General features: G+C 40.0%; 1 protein-coding gene across 1 annotated transcript; it reads right to left on the reverse strand.

Moving 5' to 3' along the window:
- Nucleotides 1–3,365: 3,365 nt before the first annotated feature.
- Nucleotides 3,366–19,370, reverse strand: tmtops2b (teleost multiple tissue opsin 2b). Its single transcript, XM_070838406.1, has 3 exons — nucleotides 19,004–19,370; nucleotides 9,379–9,719; nucleotides 3,366–3,641 (listed from the first exon to the last, which is right to left on the reverse strand). Exons 1-3 carry the CDS (start codon nucleotides 19,368–19,370, stop codon nucleotides 3,366–3,368), a joined length of 984 nt encoding a protein of 327 aa, XP_070694507.1.
- Between the last annotated feature and the right edge of the window lie 1,066 nt (nucleotides 19,371–20,436).

A 20,436-nucleotide genomic window follows, 5' to 3' on the forward strand; every position in this document is an offset into this window, starting at 1 on the left:
ACTTGCCAGCACATTGCCACCAGTTTGTCACTCCTTGTTCACACATTTAGGATGATTTCTCATTCAGTGTCTAGAGGCCTGTCTCTTAGTTAAAAACCCACTGGAAGGAAGGCACTGGTTGTTGATTTTGGATTCATTCTACCTTTTTATTACAGAAGGCATGATAAAAGTCAAAGTAAACGGGGGCCAAAATGGATCTTCAGAACAAACCGGTGCTCAGAACAGCCGTAACCCTGTGCCTAGTGGTCAACACTTTCCTCGGGTTGCCTTGACTGCATTTACATGTCTAATTCCCGTGAGAGGTGTGGAGCAGTTGACTTTGCTGAAGTGAGCTGTATCAGGGGGATTTTCAGCTCTGCCTCAGCAATAACCAGCCCCCGTTTTGGGCGGTCACTTCACTCTTTATTGAATGTAATTCTACCACTGCGTGTAATGACTAAACCCTCTCTGGAGTTCACCACTGCTGTATGGTCTGCATATGTGCAGGGTCATTTTTTTTTTTTTTTCAGTCTCTGTCATGTAACAGCATGAAGCTCATTTCCTACAACATACTACATATTTTCTGAATCCTCTAATATTGTAAAAGAGGAATTTGAACCTGTAATAATATCAGATTTCCTTTGTCTCCGGCTAGGATGATTTTTATGTTTACAGTCAGTCAGTGCCACATCTGCGGCAAGCTCTAGAGGTATTAGTTTAGCATGGAGAGGAGGGTTGGTTTTGGTTTTTGCTGCAGACATTCAGTTAGATATATCTTGCCAATAAAGGCTGTCCACACCAAGAGAGATGACTTCTATGGCAACTAAACATATATAAATAATATATCATTTTAAAAACTCTTCTAGCCCAAGCGGATGACAGAGTCCACACAACAACTATGACGAGGGCAGTGGCAAACGAAATTGTTGGGAGTGATTTGATGAAGGATTTTTTCCTACGCTGCAGACACTGCTGGTGCATGCGTGCTTGGCGCTACTGTTTACAGAAGGTTATCAAGTTTGGATTGGATCACGTTGGTATGGTTAAACTCGTCTTTCTTGGGGTGGATAGGCCTTAGCAGAGGTTTATATTGCTTTTCTACAAAATGCTGCCATTGGTCGTGGTTCGATATATGATGTGAAAACACGGAAATGTTTCTTTGAATAGTCTGATGTATGTTGAATTAGATGGCTCTGTAATACTAGTAGTAGCATGTAGATGATTCTGGGGCTTAGTGTTACTTGTTGTTTAGTAGGGCTGGGTATCATCCAAAATGTGTTACTACTACTACAGATACATATTGTGCTGATATCAAAACAATACATTTTAGAAAACCTTTTTTTTTTTCTAAAAAACAAACAAACAAAAACACCTTTTTATAACTCAATACCTGAAAGAAACAAGCATCTGACCAAGAATTTTGTGCCAGTTTTGGCTACTTGACAGTTGGGGTGGGTGATATAGATAAAATCTATTATGTTATTTTATATTGCAACATTGATGTACTGTTTATCGTGATATAGTACATTTTCTGGAAATTTAAATATTTTATTGAGATAATGCCCACTGTTGTCAGTTTATTGGGTGTACTTTGTTCTAAGACCAATACAACAGCCCTGCAATAAATTTCCTAAATAAATAAAAACTCCTAGAAACTCACATATATCACTAAAATGCAGTACAACTGCACCACAAACTGCAGCTGCCAAAATGGCCATACAGTTGAATCAACTGCTCCCAGAAACAATTTCATAAAAAACAAAAAACAAATTAAAAATAAAACTGGATGTTATAACTTACTTAACAAGAAGGGAGAATTTATTACAGGACTGATGCTTTAGACTGCATTACTTTTAGCCACATGGACCTAATAAACTAGCAACCGAGTGTGTGTATAGATGAAATAACCAGATGGGAATGACTAATTCAGTGAATTACATACATGACAAAGGTATTTCATCACATTGATGCAAAATCCTGTAAATCTAATGTTGCCATAAAGCAGTTTTCCTCATTGATTTGCAACTGGCGGTAGAGAATTATCTCAGACAGGTGACAAATGGTCTCACATTATATAGAGGGTCATATCGCCCAGCCCTCCTCGACAGTTTTTTATACTCCTATGCTATGAACGCATTTTGCTCAGATTGCTTAAAGGTCTTAAGGTTTGATACCCAGCCCCAGTTTCAGGTGGATTGTCTGCCATGTCATTAGAGGACTGTAACAGGGGTTTAAAAACAGGCTGAAGAATTTGAATTTGAGCTCGGCATTAATTTTGGATAATGCAGGTTCTCGGCTCTGCTGTAGGTTTTACATTCCTCTGTAGAGGTAAATGATCAAATGTTTTAGTGCTCGTGATTGTAACACACTGAAGGTGCAAAAACCCTGAACATATTGTACATGTATATTTCTAATAACTTTACTTTCCAATGCACAGAGCATGCAAATCAGGATCAGGGCTAAGAGTCTTAAACTGTTTGTGCCGTACCGTGCTGCAAGTTGACACCATTGTCATTAATGTTGTGAGAGGCGATTGTGCTATAAGATTTTTGTTTTTGTTAAGTGGTGTTTTGCTGATTTTAGCGCATGCTTGTGGACAGGGAGATCACATCCAGCTGCGGTGCAGCTTTTGGTAGTTCCATGGAAGCACTTGACCAAGTGCAATGCCTTGTGGCGACTTCATCTTTGCATCTTAATATTGTGCCAAATTCCATTGTTAATTATGTCTTAGCAGGGTGGGTGGAGGTGTGGGACGAGGACTCTTGGTAATAGCAGTACTGAGTTGCTATTGCTTGCGATGCTTAAGGTTGAATTTAATTGATTTGTTTGTCCTCTTCAAGACAACAATGTTATTGCCAGTAATAAGTACAGGACAATACAGAATGATGTACTGAAACTTAACATCAACTGAAATGTTTGACCCTTTAGTGAAGTGGTGAGATGAGAAAACAAGAAAACATATTTGCAGACACTGTTAATTACATTTTGCCCTCTCAGCCTCTTTTTCTCCGCTCTTGACTCTTGAGGCCTATTTTTAATGTCTTGTCTTTACTCGGTATTGTGGGAATAGCTCAACCACACTGCCTCTTAAGGATTGTTCAACATTTACGTTTTTTTTCTACATTTCCCACCTGCATCTTTCTGCAGTATTCCTGGAAAGAAGAGAAGGAAGCATCCATGACTGAACATAATAAGAGTGAAGGTCCTGTTTCACTCTCAGCAGCCTTAGGATGTTCTTGACTTTGATTTGTCAGTGAATTCTCTTCTTATTACACTTGAATTGATATTTAAATAGACAATTTGTATAATTTCAGCTGTTGTAATTTGCCTTTTTTTTACTGTGTAAATAAAGCTGTTGTACATGTCCAAATTGATTTTTATCTTCATTATGATGAACATAAAAAATCACACACATGTTGCTGACTCACCTGTTTATTCATGAGAATATAGATGAGAGGGTTGATGACAGTGCTGCTCTTGGCCAGTAGTGAGGGCACCACGCTGGCCACAGGGCCAATGATGTTGGGCGGACCAAAGGTCGCCATCATGGCGACGACACCGTAAGGCATCCAGCATAGCAGGTAGCAGGCCGCTGTAGTCAGAACCATGAACAGTATGTGGTACTCTCTCCTCCGGGCAGCAGTCTTTCGGATCTTACCCACCTATGGATGAGAGTCAGAGCGGTTTGATAGTTAATATCCTGTTTTCTTGAAATTCTCCCCTTGCTTAAATGACTTTTCATGTTAAAAGTCCCATATTCTGCTTATTTTAAAGTTCATACTTGTGTTTGGAGGTTGTACTAGAACAGGTTTACATGGCTTAATGTTCAAAAAACACTATTTTTTTAATCAGACATGGCTGCTGCAGCTGTTTTCAGCCTCTGAACGTTTAGAAGAACAGACACAATCTGCTGCTGTGGTTTTGCCTTCGACATCTGCATGTAGGCGGTGGCTGGTGTTGGGGAAGAGAAACCAATGGTGTGCAGCGAGATGGATTCAGGAGGATTTCAGTGGGCAGGTACAGTCGGCCTGCTGAAGGGCTGGAGGAGGTCACATGATCAACTAATCCCGTTATGACATCATAAGAGGAGCCAAATCTAAACAGAGCGTTTTGTGTACTGAAAGATGGAGCAGGAGAAAATGGTCTTTTCTCATAGTTTTGCACACGGGGGACACATTTATGTTGACAAAACATTAAAAAGTGTATTTTGCATTTTGCATAATTTGGTACCTTTAAAAGATTGTTATAATGCAAAATAAGGCCTTCACACTGCCACAGCACCTTGTTCCCATTTCTCATTCCACATGCATGACAATGCTTCAACCATGAATGTTTTCCCCAAGTGGGGCGGAAGTGAGACAAACTAACGCAGATAGTTGTTACCCAGCACTTACAACAAAATGTTTGGATGTATGTGCATCTCCTATGCTTAAAATGTTTGAAAATATGCCAACACTTCATAAAAAAATAGCTCAGTTTTAGGATCAAGTTTTAATGCCATCTGTACAGGAATCTTCACAATTCAATTCTTGTACTAAAGCATTATCATTACCACATATATAATATAATAATAATAATAATACATTTTATTTATAGGCGCCTTTCAAGGCACTCAAGGACACCGTACAACAGACAGTTAAAAACAAACAGTGAAAAAGCAAGTTAAAAAGTCAAAAAATTTAAAAAACCAAGGGGTGGGAGATCTGCAGAGTGATGTTACAGTGAGTAGGCTATAAGCATATGAAAGTTGCCACTGACTTTTTATTGACTTTTACCACAAAAACTCTTGATTCACTTCTATAAATATGCCTGGAATAACTTGTTCAACCTGTTAAGGCCCCCTGGAAACAAATGGTCCGCATTCTGCTTTATGTATGTATCATGTAACCTCTGAGTTAGACACAAAGACCCAAACACCAGCCAGTATTCTATAAAAAATGTACAATAACTTGAATTACCAAAACCAGTGTACAAGCAGTGAACCTGGAGCTTCTGAGGCCCCAATACCCTTTGGGTGTGCAGGGATGGGACACCCAGTTTAAGATATATACTCTTTACACCAAACTCATCAGTAAACAAAACTCTACTTTCACAAGTTATCTCTTGATGTACATTTTTAAGAATTCATCGATCTGTATTTTAATCCTAATCTAATTAAATTTATGTTAACATCACTCTTTGGATCTCTTCACACACAGATGGCTTTTCTCTAATCTTAGCCCTTCCTTCACCCTTCTGTTCTCTGTTTGAATCAAAGCGAATTGGAGAGAAGTGGAGGAGTTTTCGCAGCTCACTGCATGACACACTCCAATACTCTCCACACCCCACTGAGCCCATGACTTTCTCACAACTTTATTTGAGACTCCTGCACACTTAATGCAAATGATCCTCAGTTTTAACGACTGCCAGCGATGTCACTGGGCTGGTGTCAGCTGGAGCTCAGCTTTGCTCTTTGATAACTTGAATTGCATGGGAAGTTGGCCATGCAGGAGAAATCCAATGCCCTACTGTTTGAAGAGGAAGGTGATATGATAGAAGACAGAAGAAGATAGATAGATAAAACATATAATGTCACCCTCTTGTAACAGGAATGCTTTGGTTAAATCACATAATTCTCCTGTCACCCTTGTTCACTTCTTCAACTTCTTCAACTTCAACTTCAACGAGCAACCCACTCGTTGAAGCTCAGCTGCCCACTGTGGGTAGCTGAGAGAGCCTGTTACCGCATGCCTTTGCAAAGACATGGAGCCCGTTCACTCCAATGAAACACAAGCAAAAAAGTTTTCTAGCGTCTGGGTTTACTCCCGCACTGTGCGGCCCACTGCACATGCATAAGTGCTTCATTAAAAAAACATAATACAAAGAGTGAAGTCTTGTTTACAGGACTGTCTCTTTTATAATGGTGGTCTGCGGGGAAAACGCTGTTTGAGCTACAAGGGATTCTTCGTTTCCGTACTGGAAGTGGCCACTGTGACCAAATGGCAGCAATGCTGAGCGGTGGCATTGTATTTTCTTAATACATGCAGGGTCAGGTTGGGCACAGTGCTGATGCATAAGATGATCGCCATCAAACTCATTCACCGCCTGCCTGCCTGCCTGACCAGCTGGCAAGTAACTCCCTCATCATACTGCAAATATATTCATCCAGTTGCACACAGAAGGCTTTTTAATCTAATGCGTCTCACTATTGTTCTAATGATGGGTTCATGTTGTTTGTTGCTGCATCTTCCTCCACCAGCCCACCTTCGCTGTGTGTGCTGAGCATTTGGTATTGTTTACTTAGATCTACAGTAATGTTTATGTATGTGTTTACTAAAAGTGGATTAGCTCTCCCGGCAGAGTCACAATTGTTGCTTGGATTGTTACCACTTGCTGAATTCCTTGTTATAGGTGTTTTTGACTGAAGGAGCCACCTGCATATCATGACCAAATTTTACAGTTATGCATAGAAGGAGGGAGTGTTTTGACACCCAATACTTAAATTCAAATTATTGGCCAGTATAGACATTTGTGAGTATTAATTTAACACAGGCCTGAAATAATGTGAAACATACAATATAAAAACACAACAAGCTGTTTTTATAGTAAATCCCTATAATACTCTATAATACTATATGTTCAGTTCAGTAAATGGCGTCTACTATATAGGGGATGCACCATATTAGTAAATATGGTTTGTGCATGTACTGAGTCACTTGACACGTCTGGACCTGAATAGATTATTGGGACTTTCACATATTTTGCTTAAAAAAAACGCTTTCTGTCATATTTGTTTTGAGATCAAGCCTGTTTAGTTTGAATGGATAGCTTATAGCCAACATGTGATTGTTGATTGGTCTTTCGCTGACTTTCCCTGATTTGTTTGCCTGTTGAGAATAGTTGTGCAGATGTTTTTGAGTTAGTTTGCTCACAAAGACTTAAAATTTTCTTTCGAATAGAATGAGATCAGACCTTTCCTAAATAATAATTTCACATGTCCCCTGCAAACGTATTTCTTTTATTTGTTGTACATGAACTGATTTGAAACCAATTTAGCTAATGTGACCCACACAGAGGTAATTATAGGTAAGGGGCACTTTGTGAAAGCAGCTTATTGATACCAGAGGGTTATTACAAACAGAGAATTGATCTAGGAAAGTGCCATCCAGCAGTCAGAGGACAACGCTGATCATTGGAGATAACTCAAACGGAACATCAAAAGGAACATCTCTGAGATGAGAGATGTTCCCCTGTGGAGCTCGACAGCAGAGCCAAAAGTCCTGCAACACTTTCCTCTCCTTCTTGCGGACCAGAGGTTGTTTTTGACCCTCTGTGTCGGTGTACTATTCAATCATCCTCTAGTAATCTTTATTTGTGTATCACTTTAAAAAATTAGGTCCAAAGTGCTTTATAAAAACATCAGATTAAAACAAAAAGATCCTTCAGGCTTTGTCACAGCAGCTGATCTTTCTGAGGTGTAATGCTGTGATAATCTCCTGCCCTGCCAATGCCCTCTAGGAATAACAATCTAAATCACTGGGAGTGCAAAGGATTTAATTTACTTAAAGCAAGTCTATCCCCTCAAAGCACCAGCCACTGCTATGGATATGCACGACAGACCGACTGGTGAAAAGACTTCTAAAAAGTCCAGCACTATCATCTCTTACTGTCCCTGGGGCTGGGTCCACTTACATATCTTACAAGATAAAAAGTCAGTTTGTTTTGTTCAGGGCAGTCCCTGAGTTATTTAGTGGGGCCATAATGTGCGCTACTTCTTTTATTTTGCGTATTTGAAAGACATCTACTGCTCTAAGATGAAGGATGACCCTGATGAAGGACACCAAACACATTGGTCTCACAACAAAGTTGTTCTCTATGCTAAAAGTGTTGCAGCAGGTTTGTCCTCTTCAAAGATATTTAGCGCCTTGGGTTCCATCATATCATTTCTCTGCCTCCTTTATCCCTGGATGATAGGAGCAACAACTTCCTCTGAAGCGTGTCACTGTGCAGGGGCATCAGTCTCTGCAGGATAGCATTTCTCTTTTCATGTGCTTGAGTCAGTTAAAAAAATAACAAAATTGATTATTTAGAGCAGCCACTTTAGAGCAACAAGTAAAAAACACTTTTCCTTATCCCGCCTTACCAAAATAAAAGTTTAGGGAGTGAATTCCTTTATTTCTCTCACATTTTTCACAATCCCAAATTAAGGGGTGGGTTAAAGGTGCAGTGTGTAGTATTTAATATATTAGCATCTGGCAGTGAGACTGCAGATTGCAATCAACAGAATAATCCTAATCTCATCCCTCTCTTTTCAAACTGGTAGATAAGATGCGGTGGCCAAAGGCTTCATGCTCTCCTGCTGTTTCTTTTACTAATTAATTAGTATGATCCTCTATTTCTCATCACACAACATGGTATTCCTCTTCCATCTTCTCCTTTCGTTTTCCAATCGGTGCATTTGCGGCACCAAATTAAAGCATAAAATGTTCTTGTTTGTCCGTTCTGGGCTAAAACATGGCGGTACAACATGGCCTTATGTAGATATAAAGGGCTCATTCTATGCTTACAAAAACACAATAACTCTTTGTTTCAGGTGATTATACACCACTGAGAGTATAATGAATATTATATTTCTGCCAACACGTCTTCCGCAATCCTGCACACTGAACCTCTAGGTTTATTTTAATCAAAGTTGGACAAATGTTCATAGAAATACAGTTACTGTAGCTATCCAGCTAGTACATGAACATTTGTGTGTCTGTGAACACGAGTCTGGTTTGAAACACTACTTGTCCATTAGCGGCACTGCATTCCAGTCTATTAGGTGGGTGGAGAAAAGGTATGTATAACTTTTCAGTGATAGACATCTCTCTGATTTATGGACTGTCACCCAAACCTGACATGTAGTGTTGCAGAAAATTCTTCAGTCAAACTTCATTGTAGGTGTGCTGAAAATTTCATTGATGTCACAGCATCACATCATGTCATCTGTCACCATCCCGCACTACTGTTTGCGACTCCTACAGTGATGGATGTGGAGCATCGCAGGACTGTAACATGATTGACAGGGAGCCATTCACTTTTCCAGTGTGGCACCACATGGGTCGAATTCGGTGGAGAGGCCCAAAGAGATTTTCAGATGTATTTTAGCTTTTCAACTAGAGCTAGCTGCATGCGCCATAACAGAATGTATCAATGATCATAGTATGAGTCTGATTTGATAATGTATTGAGGCTAATTCAATGAATATCATTCTCTAATCACATCACATTGCAACTGCAATTGTTGCCACTGTATTGACTTCAAATCTGTATTTGGTACAAATACAGAAAAAGGTTTATATGGATTCATCACTACTGTCTGGACCCATAGACATTTACATACACATGCACACACACACACACACACACACACACACACACACTGTCTCTCTACCTGTTTGACTGCCCATAACAGCCTCCCATAGCAGTAGATCATCACAAGGACAGGTAAACCCAGGCAGAAAGTGAAGAGGCAGATGATGTAGGCGTGCGACTGGGCGGTCCGAACCGTCCAGGACACGGAGCAGCTGGTTCCTGCTCCTTCTATGCCGTAACTGCTCCAGCCCAGCAGAGGGGGCACTGTCCAAAACAAGGAGTACAGCCAAGAGCCCCCGACAGCCAGCAGGGGTTTGCGATAGTCCGGCCCACGCTTGTTGTATACAGTCAGAGTGCTGTAGCGGTCGTAAGACAGGATCACCAGAGAGATCAGAGACACAATACCTGAGAAAGACAGAGAGGTGGAGGAGTGACAGGTTTATATATCATCTGGCTCACCAAGACATCAAAAAGAAACAGAAGTATATAACATACTGTATGACAGAGAGTGGGAGTAATTACAAGAGGGCACAATCAAAAATAGATTTGTTGATTTCATGGACGCCTTTCAGATCGCTCTCAGTGGTTCTGATATATTTCTACTTTAACCTCCCAATTTTCCCAATGCAGCAGTCGAAGAAACTTATTCGACATTGTTTTAAATATATGTACATCAAATGGTGTTTATGTCTGCGTGTGTGTTTGTGTGTGCACTGGAGTCCAACATAATTCCTTTACGCCACTGATCTCTGTCCTACATATTCAAAGCTATCACAACTGAACACAAAATTTGGGAATCCATTGGGAACACAAAGTCAGGTAATTTAAACATGTCATCATTTCATGTCAGAATTTCTTATGATCTTAATTCTCAAGAAAAGAAAACAGTTCCTGAAAAACTGAAAGCACGATCACCAATCCTAACTGCAACTCTTGTCATTTGGTGTGTGACCTGAAGATGTATGTTGTGTATGAATGAAGCACACATCAAGTTCATGAAAAACAGCCAGAAGAAGTTGTCGTGGTACAGCAGCAGAGATGTGCTGATCCAGGTTGTGAAATCACCGCTTGAGGCACAAAACCCTGCAATGACATGCTCATCACACTGCCCAAGTGTTCAGCTGCATACTGACACTGGAGCTCCCTTAAAGCAGGATTTAGCGGTGACTTTCTGTCTGAGGCTGGCTGTCCTCACAAAAATAAAAAAGTAAATAAAAACCTTTACATTTGTTCCCTTAATTTCTAACGAGTACTATCAATTTTGATTGTGCTCCTCCAAATGCAAGAAACAGCACATCATTTCTTCTTTGTGGCTTACATTGGTGATTGACAGTTTACTTTAATGATTTTATTGCAGTGAGGAAGTCAAACCTTGAAGGTATGAAACGCTGCCGAAATAACATGAAACCTATGAATACAGTGACTCTAACACTAACACAGTGACATTTTGACTTGTCATAGAAGGAAAATCACAACTGTAACTAATAACATTATAGATGGCTCTGCTCTATTCAAACTTCCCACTAAGTCATGACAGTGTGACAATGAGCGGGCACAAACGATACCAGGACCTTGAAACTGCAGAGCTGAATAGAATTCAACCATCATTCATTTTATTATTTAATACTATGCTTTTCTTGCTTAATTGGAGTTACAGTCGCTCTGCGGCATGTCACTGGTTTCCATACAGTGCGCACACATTGTGATGGAGCTGCGTCACTGCAGGGTCCTGGCACCAGCTGCTTTCATGTGTCTTATAACCTTGGGGAACTTGTTGTGTTTTTGCATTATATATCAGTCTGAAATTTTTAAATTCATTATTTAGAGCAGCCACAGTGAATCTTATAGTGAACTAAAGCTCCCTGAAATAGCCACTGCCTAATCTTTTCAAATCCAACCCTATGACCCATCCACTGCTGTAATCTCTCTGGAGCTCTTGACCTTTTTCAGTTTCTCCTCACTCACAGTGTTGACGACAAATGCCATTATAACTCAGCAATACCAGGAAGGATCTACCACCACCACCCCCTCCACCCCCCCTGCCCTCCCCTTTTGGACAGAGAAAGTAGTTATATTGCAATACCCCAAGGGTCAAAAAACCATCTGGCATTCAAGGAATGGGGAGTTACTTGTATCTCATGAGCAGAGAAACACGCCACACTGAAGCCACGCAAAGCAACCTGAAGCGTGACAAATTAAATGTGTTCATGAAAACATCTTTTTATTGTTACTTCAAACATCTTGTGGTAATGAAAATGAGGCGTTGTACATCTGAAGCCAATTTCTTAGATGACAGTGTAACTAACTAATGAAGAAAAACAGGCTTATTGCTTTGCAGTTCACCTGACTATCACTGAGCTAATACAAAATAGACAGAAGAATTACACTCACAGCAACATACACATTTTAGAAATGGATGTCTTAAGCATGTTGCAGAGAACTGGAGCACAAAGAGCAGGAACAGAGAAAAGGCAAAGGCAGCAGATCCTCACCTATTGAACAAATCTTTCTGATGTGAATCACCGGTGATCACCATTATATTTCATATTTTAATATAACATGTTGCAGAATTAATTACATAAGATCAAAGACTGTTGGGAGGGTGGTGTGTTATCTGACTCATCCTCCCCTTTTAAAGTTCACCATACGGAAGAACATAAAATCCATAAAGAGTGTAATGAGATCAGTTCAAAGAAGGGCAGATCTCTCTTTGTAGTTCCTGTGCTTCATACTCTACATGCAGCTCACTAACAAGACGGCTAGTGTATCTGTGGAGAGATTTATTATATGACAAGGGTAATAAGAGTGTGTGTGCAGATAATTTGACAGGGAGTGAGAGTAACCCACTGTGATGAACTTTTACCTGATGAATCCTGTCTGACGTCCCTTCCTTGCCTCTGACCTTCTGCAAAGACTGCACTCTCTCAAAAAAACAACTGTTTTTGTTCAGGGATCTTAACAATGTATTCTGACGCTCTGTATCAAAACAGGAGGTAGTGTGATATTTTTATAGCACAGCAAACAGCAGAAATATGAAGCAAGGTTATTATAGTCAACTGAAGGTAAAATGGAAACTAAAACGACGTGTGAAACACAATTTAGCTGACTAAAGTGAAAATATAAAAACTACAAATAAGAATACGTTTATTGGGACTGGGAGTCTCTACATGACTGTGAGTCAACTGCCTTCACAAAGTGCTGTGTTTGTGTTGTAATACCAATTCTGTACTTCTTAAATCCGCAGACGAATACCCCCCATATTGTTATAGTAAAAACTAAAGAAATTACACTGAAACTAATAAAAACTAAACCAAAATGAGCAAACCCACTCTGGAGACTAACTGAAGCTGAACTGAGTTGAAAGCAAAAATGAAACACTGATGGAAAAATAACTTGATGGAGATTGTGTCCCCAGTCAGTCAGTTGGTTTTGAATATTGGTATTGGTCGTCATGATTTTGAACAGAATTTCTTTCTTTTTTTTCAAAACTAAAAATCAGATGCACACGCTGAACTGTAATAACTTTGCTGATGATATAAAAACAAATCCAAAATGAACACATATTGACATTTCTGGTCTCATCATCCTCTCTCTTCTCTCTCTCTCTCTCTCTCTCTCTCGCACAAACATACACACACACACACACACACACAAATACTATGTAATACTGCACACCCATCTTATACTTTAAAATCACACCATGATAAAGACATTTAATACCCAGCAGGTCACCAAAGGCCTTGATTCTGACACCCGCCTCTGGCCAGTTATGGAAAAAAAACTTGGACCTCAACTTTTATCTGCATTACAGCTTGAATTTCCTCACAGTGGGAATCACAGCCTCACTGTGCTGCTAGTGAGACTGGGGACTTTATGCTGACATCCACCTTAATGCAACTGTCACAATCTGCTCCTCAGTCCCTCTCTTCAGTCATTCTCTCATCCCCAGTGTTCTGCATGGCTCTCTGTCCCTGACACATATTTTCCTCCAGCTCCCCAGTCCTGCCATCCCCGAACTGTCCGCCAGATAGATGCTCTCGCACTTTCCCTCCTTTCCTCAAGTGACTGCCCCACCCCTCCACACTGCTGCCCCACTTCTCATCAGCTTCTCCACCTGCACCCTGTTCCCCAATCAGCCTTCACAACATATACCACTTCACCTCCTTTCTTACCTCTCAGATTAATAAGATAATATACCTGCTCCTTCTAGCTGTGTGTCTGAAGCCTGTATTCTGTTGATCTGACAGCTGCCTGTGTTTTCTTTTACTGAATGGTGGATTCTTGCCTTCTTCTTGTCAGACTTGTTTGCCTGTTGGACTGATTCTCTGGTTTTGACCACTGCCTGCCTCATTATCGTATATGCCTTTTATTCCTCAGTTTATGTGATACAGAATTGAACTGTAGGCCTATATCAATCTGCTGCAAGTCATCTGCATGTGGGTCCTATCCTTGGTTATCTTACATCCTCCACCTGTGACTGCAACACTGTCATATCAGAGTTATCATAATTATAGTCGCCAAATTATAATAATATTCATGCCAACTTCTACATTATAATTATGACTGGGGAAACTCTCTGAAGGCCCCAATATATCCTGCATGTCCTTTAATAATGAATAAGAGCCAGAAACAAAAATGGACGTGTCACAAGTAAAAAGCTTTGCACACTAAATGCGCTTCAGATTTGGAGGTGCTGTCAGGGAGGTGCAAGATAAACACTTAAGCAGTGTTAAGTGTTTGCGGTATAGACTCAACGTGCAAAAACATTATCATGGATCTTTTTACACTGATATGAGCAACGCGCTTCATCAGGCTCATAAAAATGTGCAGTGGGTTAAAGGCTTAAATTTAAACGCACACTGTTTGCGTGTCATGGTTAGCAATGGCATACAGGTATGCAAAATAGGCTCTTTGCTATTCTTGTAGGATATATTTTGACATTTGAGCCTATATTTCTTGTCTGAGGTGGTCATATCTAATTTATTCCTTTGATTAAGCCATATTCTTGTTCCCGAACGCCAGCTGAAACTACAGTACCTAGCCGTTTCAGGAAATTGTTAAAAAATCCAAGGGGCTTGAGACTGAGAGCTACAGACAAGGTTGGGGAGTCAAAGTATTGAGACAAAGGCTAAGGTATCATTTTGGTATTTTCATGGAATGTGTTGAGAAAAAAATAGAATTAGGCCGGACGTATCCTTTAAGTGTAGGAGCAGATCCTACATTTAAAGGATGAAAAAGACAATATGAGGCTCTTGTCCTGGGGCAACATAGAGAATACAGTGCAGTTTTAATTTATTGGATAAGATTAGAGAAACTAAAGTGGTAAAAAAAATAACAAAACAATTTCCTCACTCCAGCGTTTCCCTCTGACGACTGTCATCAGCAGACAAGAGAAATAAAAACTTATAGTCTAACTTAAAATGATGATTATAGGAATTTACGTTCACACTCTGACAACATTTTTGTAATCTTGACGTGTTTCTGTCTTGCACTGCCGAAGCCTGTTTCAACACATCACTTACCAGCTGGAAGAGAGCTGGTGTGATAATACTCTTACACAATGGTGATAATCATCACCATTGACTGGCAGAGCTAATCATAAAACTAGCTTGTCAACCTAGATTTAATATAGATTTAATCTGGATGTTGATGACCCACTTATTGACCTCTGTGAAAGTTTTCATCTGGTCCCTTCACAGTTTAATTGGAAAAGAAAATCATTTGAATTTTTTTCAGTTTAGATCATTTCTCTTGGCTCTTAAATTCTGAAGTATCGTAGCACTTCACCCCCATAATGCTTGTGCTGAATATAGCAGTTTCAAATAAAAAAACACAAGAAGGTAATACTTTGCTTGACTATCACAATGACAATGTAATGTAATGTAATATTTCATTATGGGTTAATTTCTCTGCCGAGACAGAGGGTTCATTATTATTCTAAACAAGTAACTGCAGTCAGTTTATTCACTGTGAAACCATCTGTCTCTGTGGTACACAATAATGAAAAACAATGTGTTTACTTCCACTGATCAGCCCTTAATTTCTCTCTCATATGTCATGGTTAGCTTTACTTAAATGGCTGCGAAAGATGAACCTTGGTTGTTTGCAGTGACGTGATAGACATATTCGTGGTCAGACGTACGTCACCGTCTGATGAAAAACCCAAACATGATGGATGTGCTGCTATTCTCTAACAGAGGCGGTTTTTCTGCCTTACAGTAAATGTCACTCTCAGTCTGCCAAACGACCCACCAGACAACCAATTTTGAGGCAACCAAGTTATCAATGACAGACTTCCAACTTCAACCTTACTGGTGTTATTTTTCATGATGTCATCTGCATCTAACAGGTTTTAGCTGCTTAACAGTGCATGATGGGCCTACTCCCTTCCCCAAAATACTTTAGAAGAGTAATGACCACAGTAGGTCTGTCTCAACACCTAATACTCATTGTTAACAATCCCCCATAACCAATGAATGAGCACTATGGCGTTTAAGAGTCCCATTCAAATGTTTGTGCAATATTTTAGAAGGATCTCAGGTACTTTTCCATTTAAGCATCTGTGGCACTCACAACCAACCAAAAGACTAGTGAGTGATGTTTTAAAGCAGCTCCAAAGAGTCTTTAGCTGGTTATGCAACAGTCTCAATTTAATCCTGATACCTCTAAGTTCAATGTAGCTAGCGTTAGCTACATTTGTCAAGCAAATTCAAGATCTTTGCGACACTTTGGCAAACGGCCTCCAAAATCATCACAAAATGAAAGTTCCTTGTACTTGCTGTGAATTCTGTGATTTGATTGAGAAGGTCAGCTTTCTGTTGCAGATTTTATTCTGCTTTTGTGAGCTCTCAGTGAAAATGCTAACGTGATGATAGTCAGCAGATCAATATTTGGCATCTCCAACATTTTTTTTCACGTTAGCATGCTAGTATTTGCTAATTAGCTCTAAACACAAGGTACTATTGAGAGTGATGAGGGCAACATGTATTTGGTCATAAACCAAAGTAATGGCCAATTAAAATTTTAGCGGTACTCTACGAAACGTAAAACAGTCTCCAAAGTCCATAGGATTCAATCTCTGTTGACCATGAATATCTGCACAAATCTATATCCTACAAAACAATATCCTGACAGTCCATCCTGTAGTTCAAGTGTACCAAAGTGGTGGCCCGGCAGATCGTCATTGCCATCCCTAGAGCCATGCTGCTAGTGCAGCTAAAAATAACTGAAAATTGTTTGGTCCATCTGTTGAAATTAAAGGACTGTCCTATAACTGGATGGCTTTTCAGCATGTACTGCAAATGCATTTGTACAAAGAGTTCAGAACACATCTGTAAAGCTACAGTAAATTGGATTTACATAAAAGATGACAGATGATGTCAGGTTGAAAATTGGACATTTAGAACACCCAGAGGACATTTCAGTGTCTTCACTGACACTCATCTACAACATGTCAACAGGACATGTCGCCCTTCGCTTTTTAATACTGAATCGTGTTTGAAACGAGTACAAGAACTGGTGATCAATCATGATATTGCACAAGATATTTGAATTTGTGTGCCATCAGTAACATATGGTGTAGAGGCAGCTCCTCGGCTATCTTATCTGAAGGAAGGAGAGCAGTTTGGGGATGGCAACAGGGAGATTCATAGATGAAATGAATGATCCAAGTCAGGCATTAATATTTTTGCAGTAAGAAAAAAGAAAAGAAAAAGAAAAAAAAGTCTGCTATCGTCACACATGTTCAAATGTAGCATCAAGAGACACATGAAACTGATGGTATAATGTTCCTTGAACAAAGCAAGTGCTGGAGAGAACAAGAAGTACTGGATGATGAACATCCACCAACTTTATTCCAGTACACTGGTACTATTCTTAAGGTCAATGACTGTGGATTAGACAATTCAAACAAGCAAAGCATTTCACCCTCAGCAATCGAATGTCAAACAGAATAGAGTGAACTTGGACAAAGAAAGCAATAATGTCATATCATCATACTGATGTCGTCACCTCCCTTTATATATAACATTGCACAGGTTGTATTGTTTAATTACTCTGAAACTCAAATTCAACATCAAAAATCAGACTGATTCCCCTACATTGTTTCATTGTTTCACCTTTTAATTTTCACTCATACTGTATCTATTCTTATTTGTATTTTATCTATTTGTACTTTTATTGCCTATTATATTGTTAGTCTGCTTTATTTATTTGTTAGATTTGTTCTGGAGCAAGGCAAGGATTTCACTACACATTCCACTATGTGTGATTGTGTGTGTGACAGTCAAACTCTGATTGACTGATTGATTGATTGATTGATTGATTGATTGATTGATTGATTGAAATAATACAACTAAGACACATACAGAGGCATTCTTTCATGCCTCTTTCATTACTAAAATGTTGTGTTTTAAAATAATAAAATGATTTACTGGTATTGTATATTTGTATTTGAAGAAGGATGAGAATCAAAAGCTGGCAAAAAAAAAAAAAGTGTAGTCCAAAATCGAGCATCCAAAACATTTCTAAAACAAAATGTTCACCTCCTAAATATGAGACCTTGTCTGTGCATACCTTCTCAGCAAATAACTACTGTTGAGCATTCTGGGAAATCTGTAGCTCATTTTAAACACTCATTGGCTATCGCACTGACTAACAGCTGCAGAGAGCAGAGAAGCACATCTGCAAGAATCAATGAGGTAAAAGGTTATGAGATGTAGGCAAGGATGTCAGTGTATCCAGTTTCTTACTTTATAACACCTCCTCCTGGTGGATGGATTTAACAACATATAATGCCAAAAAATACTGCGTTTTTTAAAATTTTTCTAACAAACAGTAAAATTCAGTCAGGCGTATGAGTCAGATATGAAAAACATGAATGAATGTGTTTGGCATTCCCTCACACAAAGGGGATGATTCACACAAGTTATAGGACTTTTGCCCTGAACATTTAGGGGTCTGTGAGAGGTAGGTGTGATGCAGAAATACACAAATATGACTGCACTCCCTGTTCTGTGGAGGACTTATGCATTATGCTGGAAAAGAACTAGAACAGTAAATCAACCATGTCGATATTACTGCAGGTGTATTGCTGAATATGTTGGCCATTAAGTAACAGGAAATTGGAGCACAGCAATGCCAAAAGGTGTGCCAAGGTAATATACAAACAATGTCATCAATACAAGGTTTGTCACAAGGGAGCATTTACAAGTTGATTTTTCAGCTGTATTGATTATTTGTGTTTGTGTGTTGTGCCTATTTGTTGTGCTGCCACAGTAAACGCAGCAGCATTCACAGTCTAATACATTAGTTTGAATACTGCTCTGACACCACAAATGTCATTTGCACTTATTGTGCTCTTTCAACAAAGAAGCAACTATCAGAAATCACTTTTATTTTCCAAAGAGGCAAATGTCAACCACTCGTTTAAGTCATTAAACAGATGCTGTAGACAGGGACTGTCAAGCTCTACTGACAACAGCACTGACGCATCCAGTCCTCACCACTCCTCCCAGTCACTCATGTGAATATAAAGCTGCCATGCCTGAGTCATCGCTATTGATAGGTTCTAAATTATTGATTAAAAATAATTAATCTTTTAGGGTGGTAGTACTCTTCTCATGCGTAGCAGCTGAATCAATGTTTCTGCTCATCCATCTTCGAAGTATTATGAAATATGAAGAACTTACCAAAGCAGGAGTTGATGAAGCCGTACCAGCTGCAGCCGCTGCGCCCCAGCAGCCACTTCCCACGGATGCTGGAAGCGAAACTGAGAGTGGTGCCGAACACGCACACCAGCATGTCACTCACGCTGATGTTCAGCAGCATCATGTTCACCGGTGTTCGCAGCTTCTTGAATTTGCAAAACAGCAGCAGCACCACGAAGTTGTTGAGGAAGCCAAAAGTCATGATGAAGCCCAGCACCACGGACAGCACCACGAAGCCCGTCGGGGAGAGCTTCGCCCTGCCCGCCGGCGCGTCCACCAGCTCCCGGGCGTCGCTCAGGTTGAAGCTGTAGTTCAGACCAGCCTGACCAGAAAACATCCTGCTGTCCATTCATCGGAGCTTGACTTCGCTCTGGAGCTGTTCTGGTAGTTGGAGATGGTCACTTTGCTCACCTGGAGAGTTTATGAATAGGGGCTTCCTCCTCGAGTCTTTCTCTGTGCAGTTTGTCCTTGTGCGCTTAATGTTTTCAAAACGCACATTCCTCCACTGATGTTCAGATCATGCAGCTGCTTACTCGTCCCCAGAACACGGACTCAACACGCAAAGGCTAGAAAGACATTTCAACCATAAAGTGCCACCTGTTACCTTACCATTCTCCGTATTCAGCACATTTCTGTGAGCGCACCAGCTTCTTTTAACGCCTTCATATTGTGCCAAAGCAGTCGGTATTAATCACAGTTTACACAACACTCCGCCTTTTCCTAACTGTTATTTTATGTTTGCGGGAGTCTCTCATCTTCAAGTCACCACTTTCAGATGAACTGTAATCCGCGCTCACAGTGAGGATGGACAGTGTTGCGTAAAGTGCGCGGTTCGCCGCTATACAGCGTCTTTTAAAGACTAATCTTACGTCACCAGGACCTGGGATGACAGGGACCATTGGGGATGTGTGTGTGTGAGTGTGTGTGTGTGTGGCTCCTTTAGTAGTACTACTATTTAACTCACCTAAAGTATTTGATAGATGTGGATGCTGATGTAGGGCTTTGGAAGCTGAACAAGAATAATCTTCAAAATAGTAACTGAAAGAGCAAAATATAATACATACTACAATACAGCGCTTCCACTGTGTGCTGACAGTGAACTCAAGAGCAAAACAAGCTTCTTCATATTTTGGATCTGAAGCACAGAAGGAACTAACTAACATTAACTAGAAGAGTGCTGTCAGTAGGGTGCAGATCTCTGCCAGGTGATTTCTGCTATGCTAAACCATAACCTAACCTTAAACCTAATCTCAACTATGGAGGGCACCATTACAGAAAACACTTCATAATGGGGGAACAGACTTCAATACAACAGATGTTAACACTGTTTTCTTTGCAGTCAAGGTGGCGTCAAGAAACAAGGATTCATTCATGTTGTATCATAAGTAACTTGGTTGTGTGTGTGTGTGTGTGTG

This window comes from Pempheris klunzingeri, chromosome 10 (genome assembly GCF_042242105.1).
Source record: "Pempheris klunzingeri isolate RE-2024b chromosome 10, fPemKlu1.hap1, whole genome shotgun sequence".
Classification (NCBI taxonomy): domain Eukaryota; kingdom Metazoa; phylum Chordata; class Actinopteri; order Acropomatiformes; family Pempheridae; genus Pempheris; species Pempheris klunzingeri.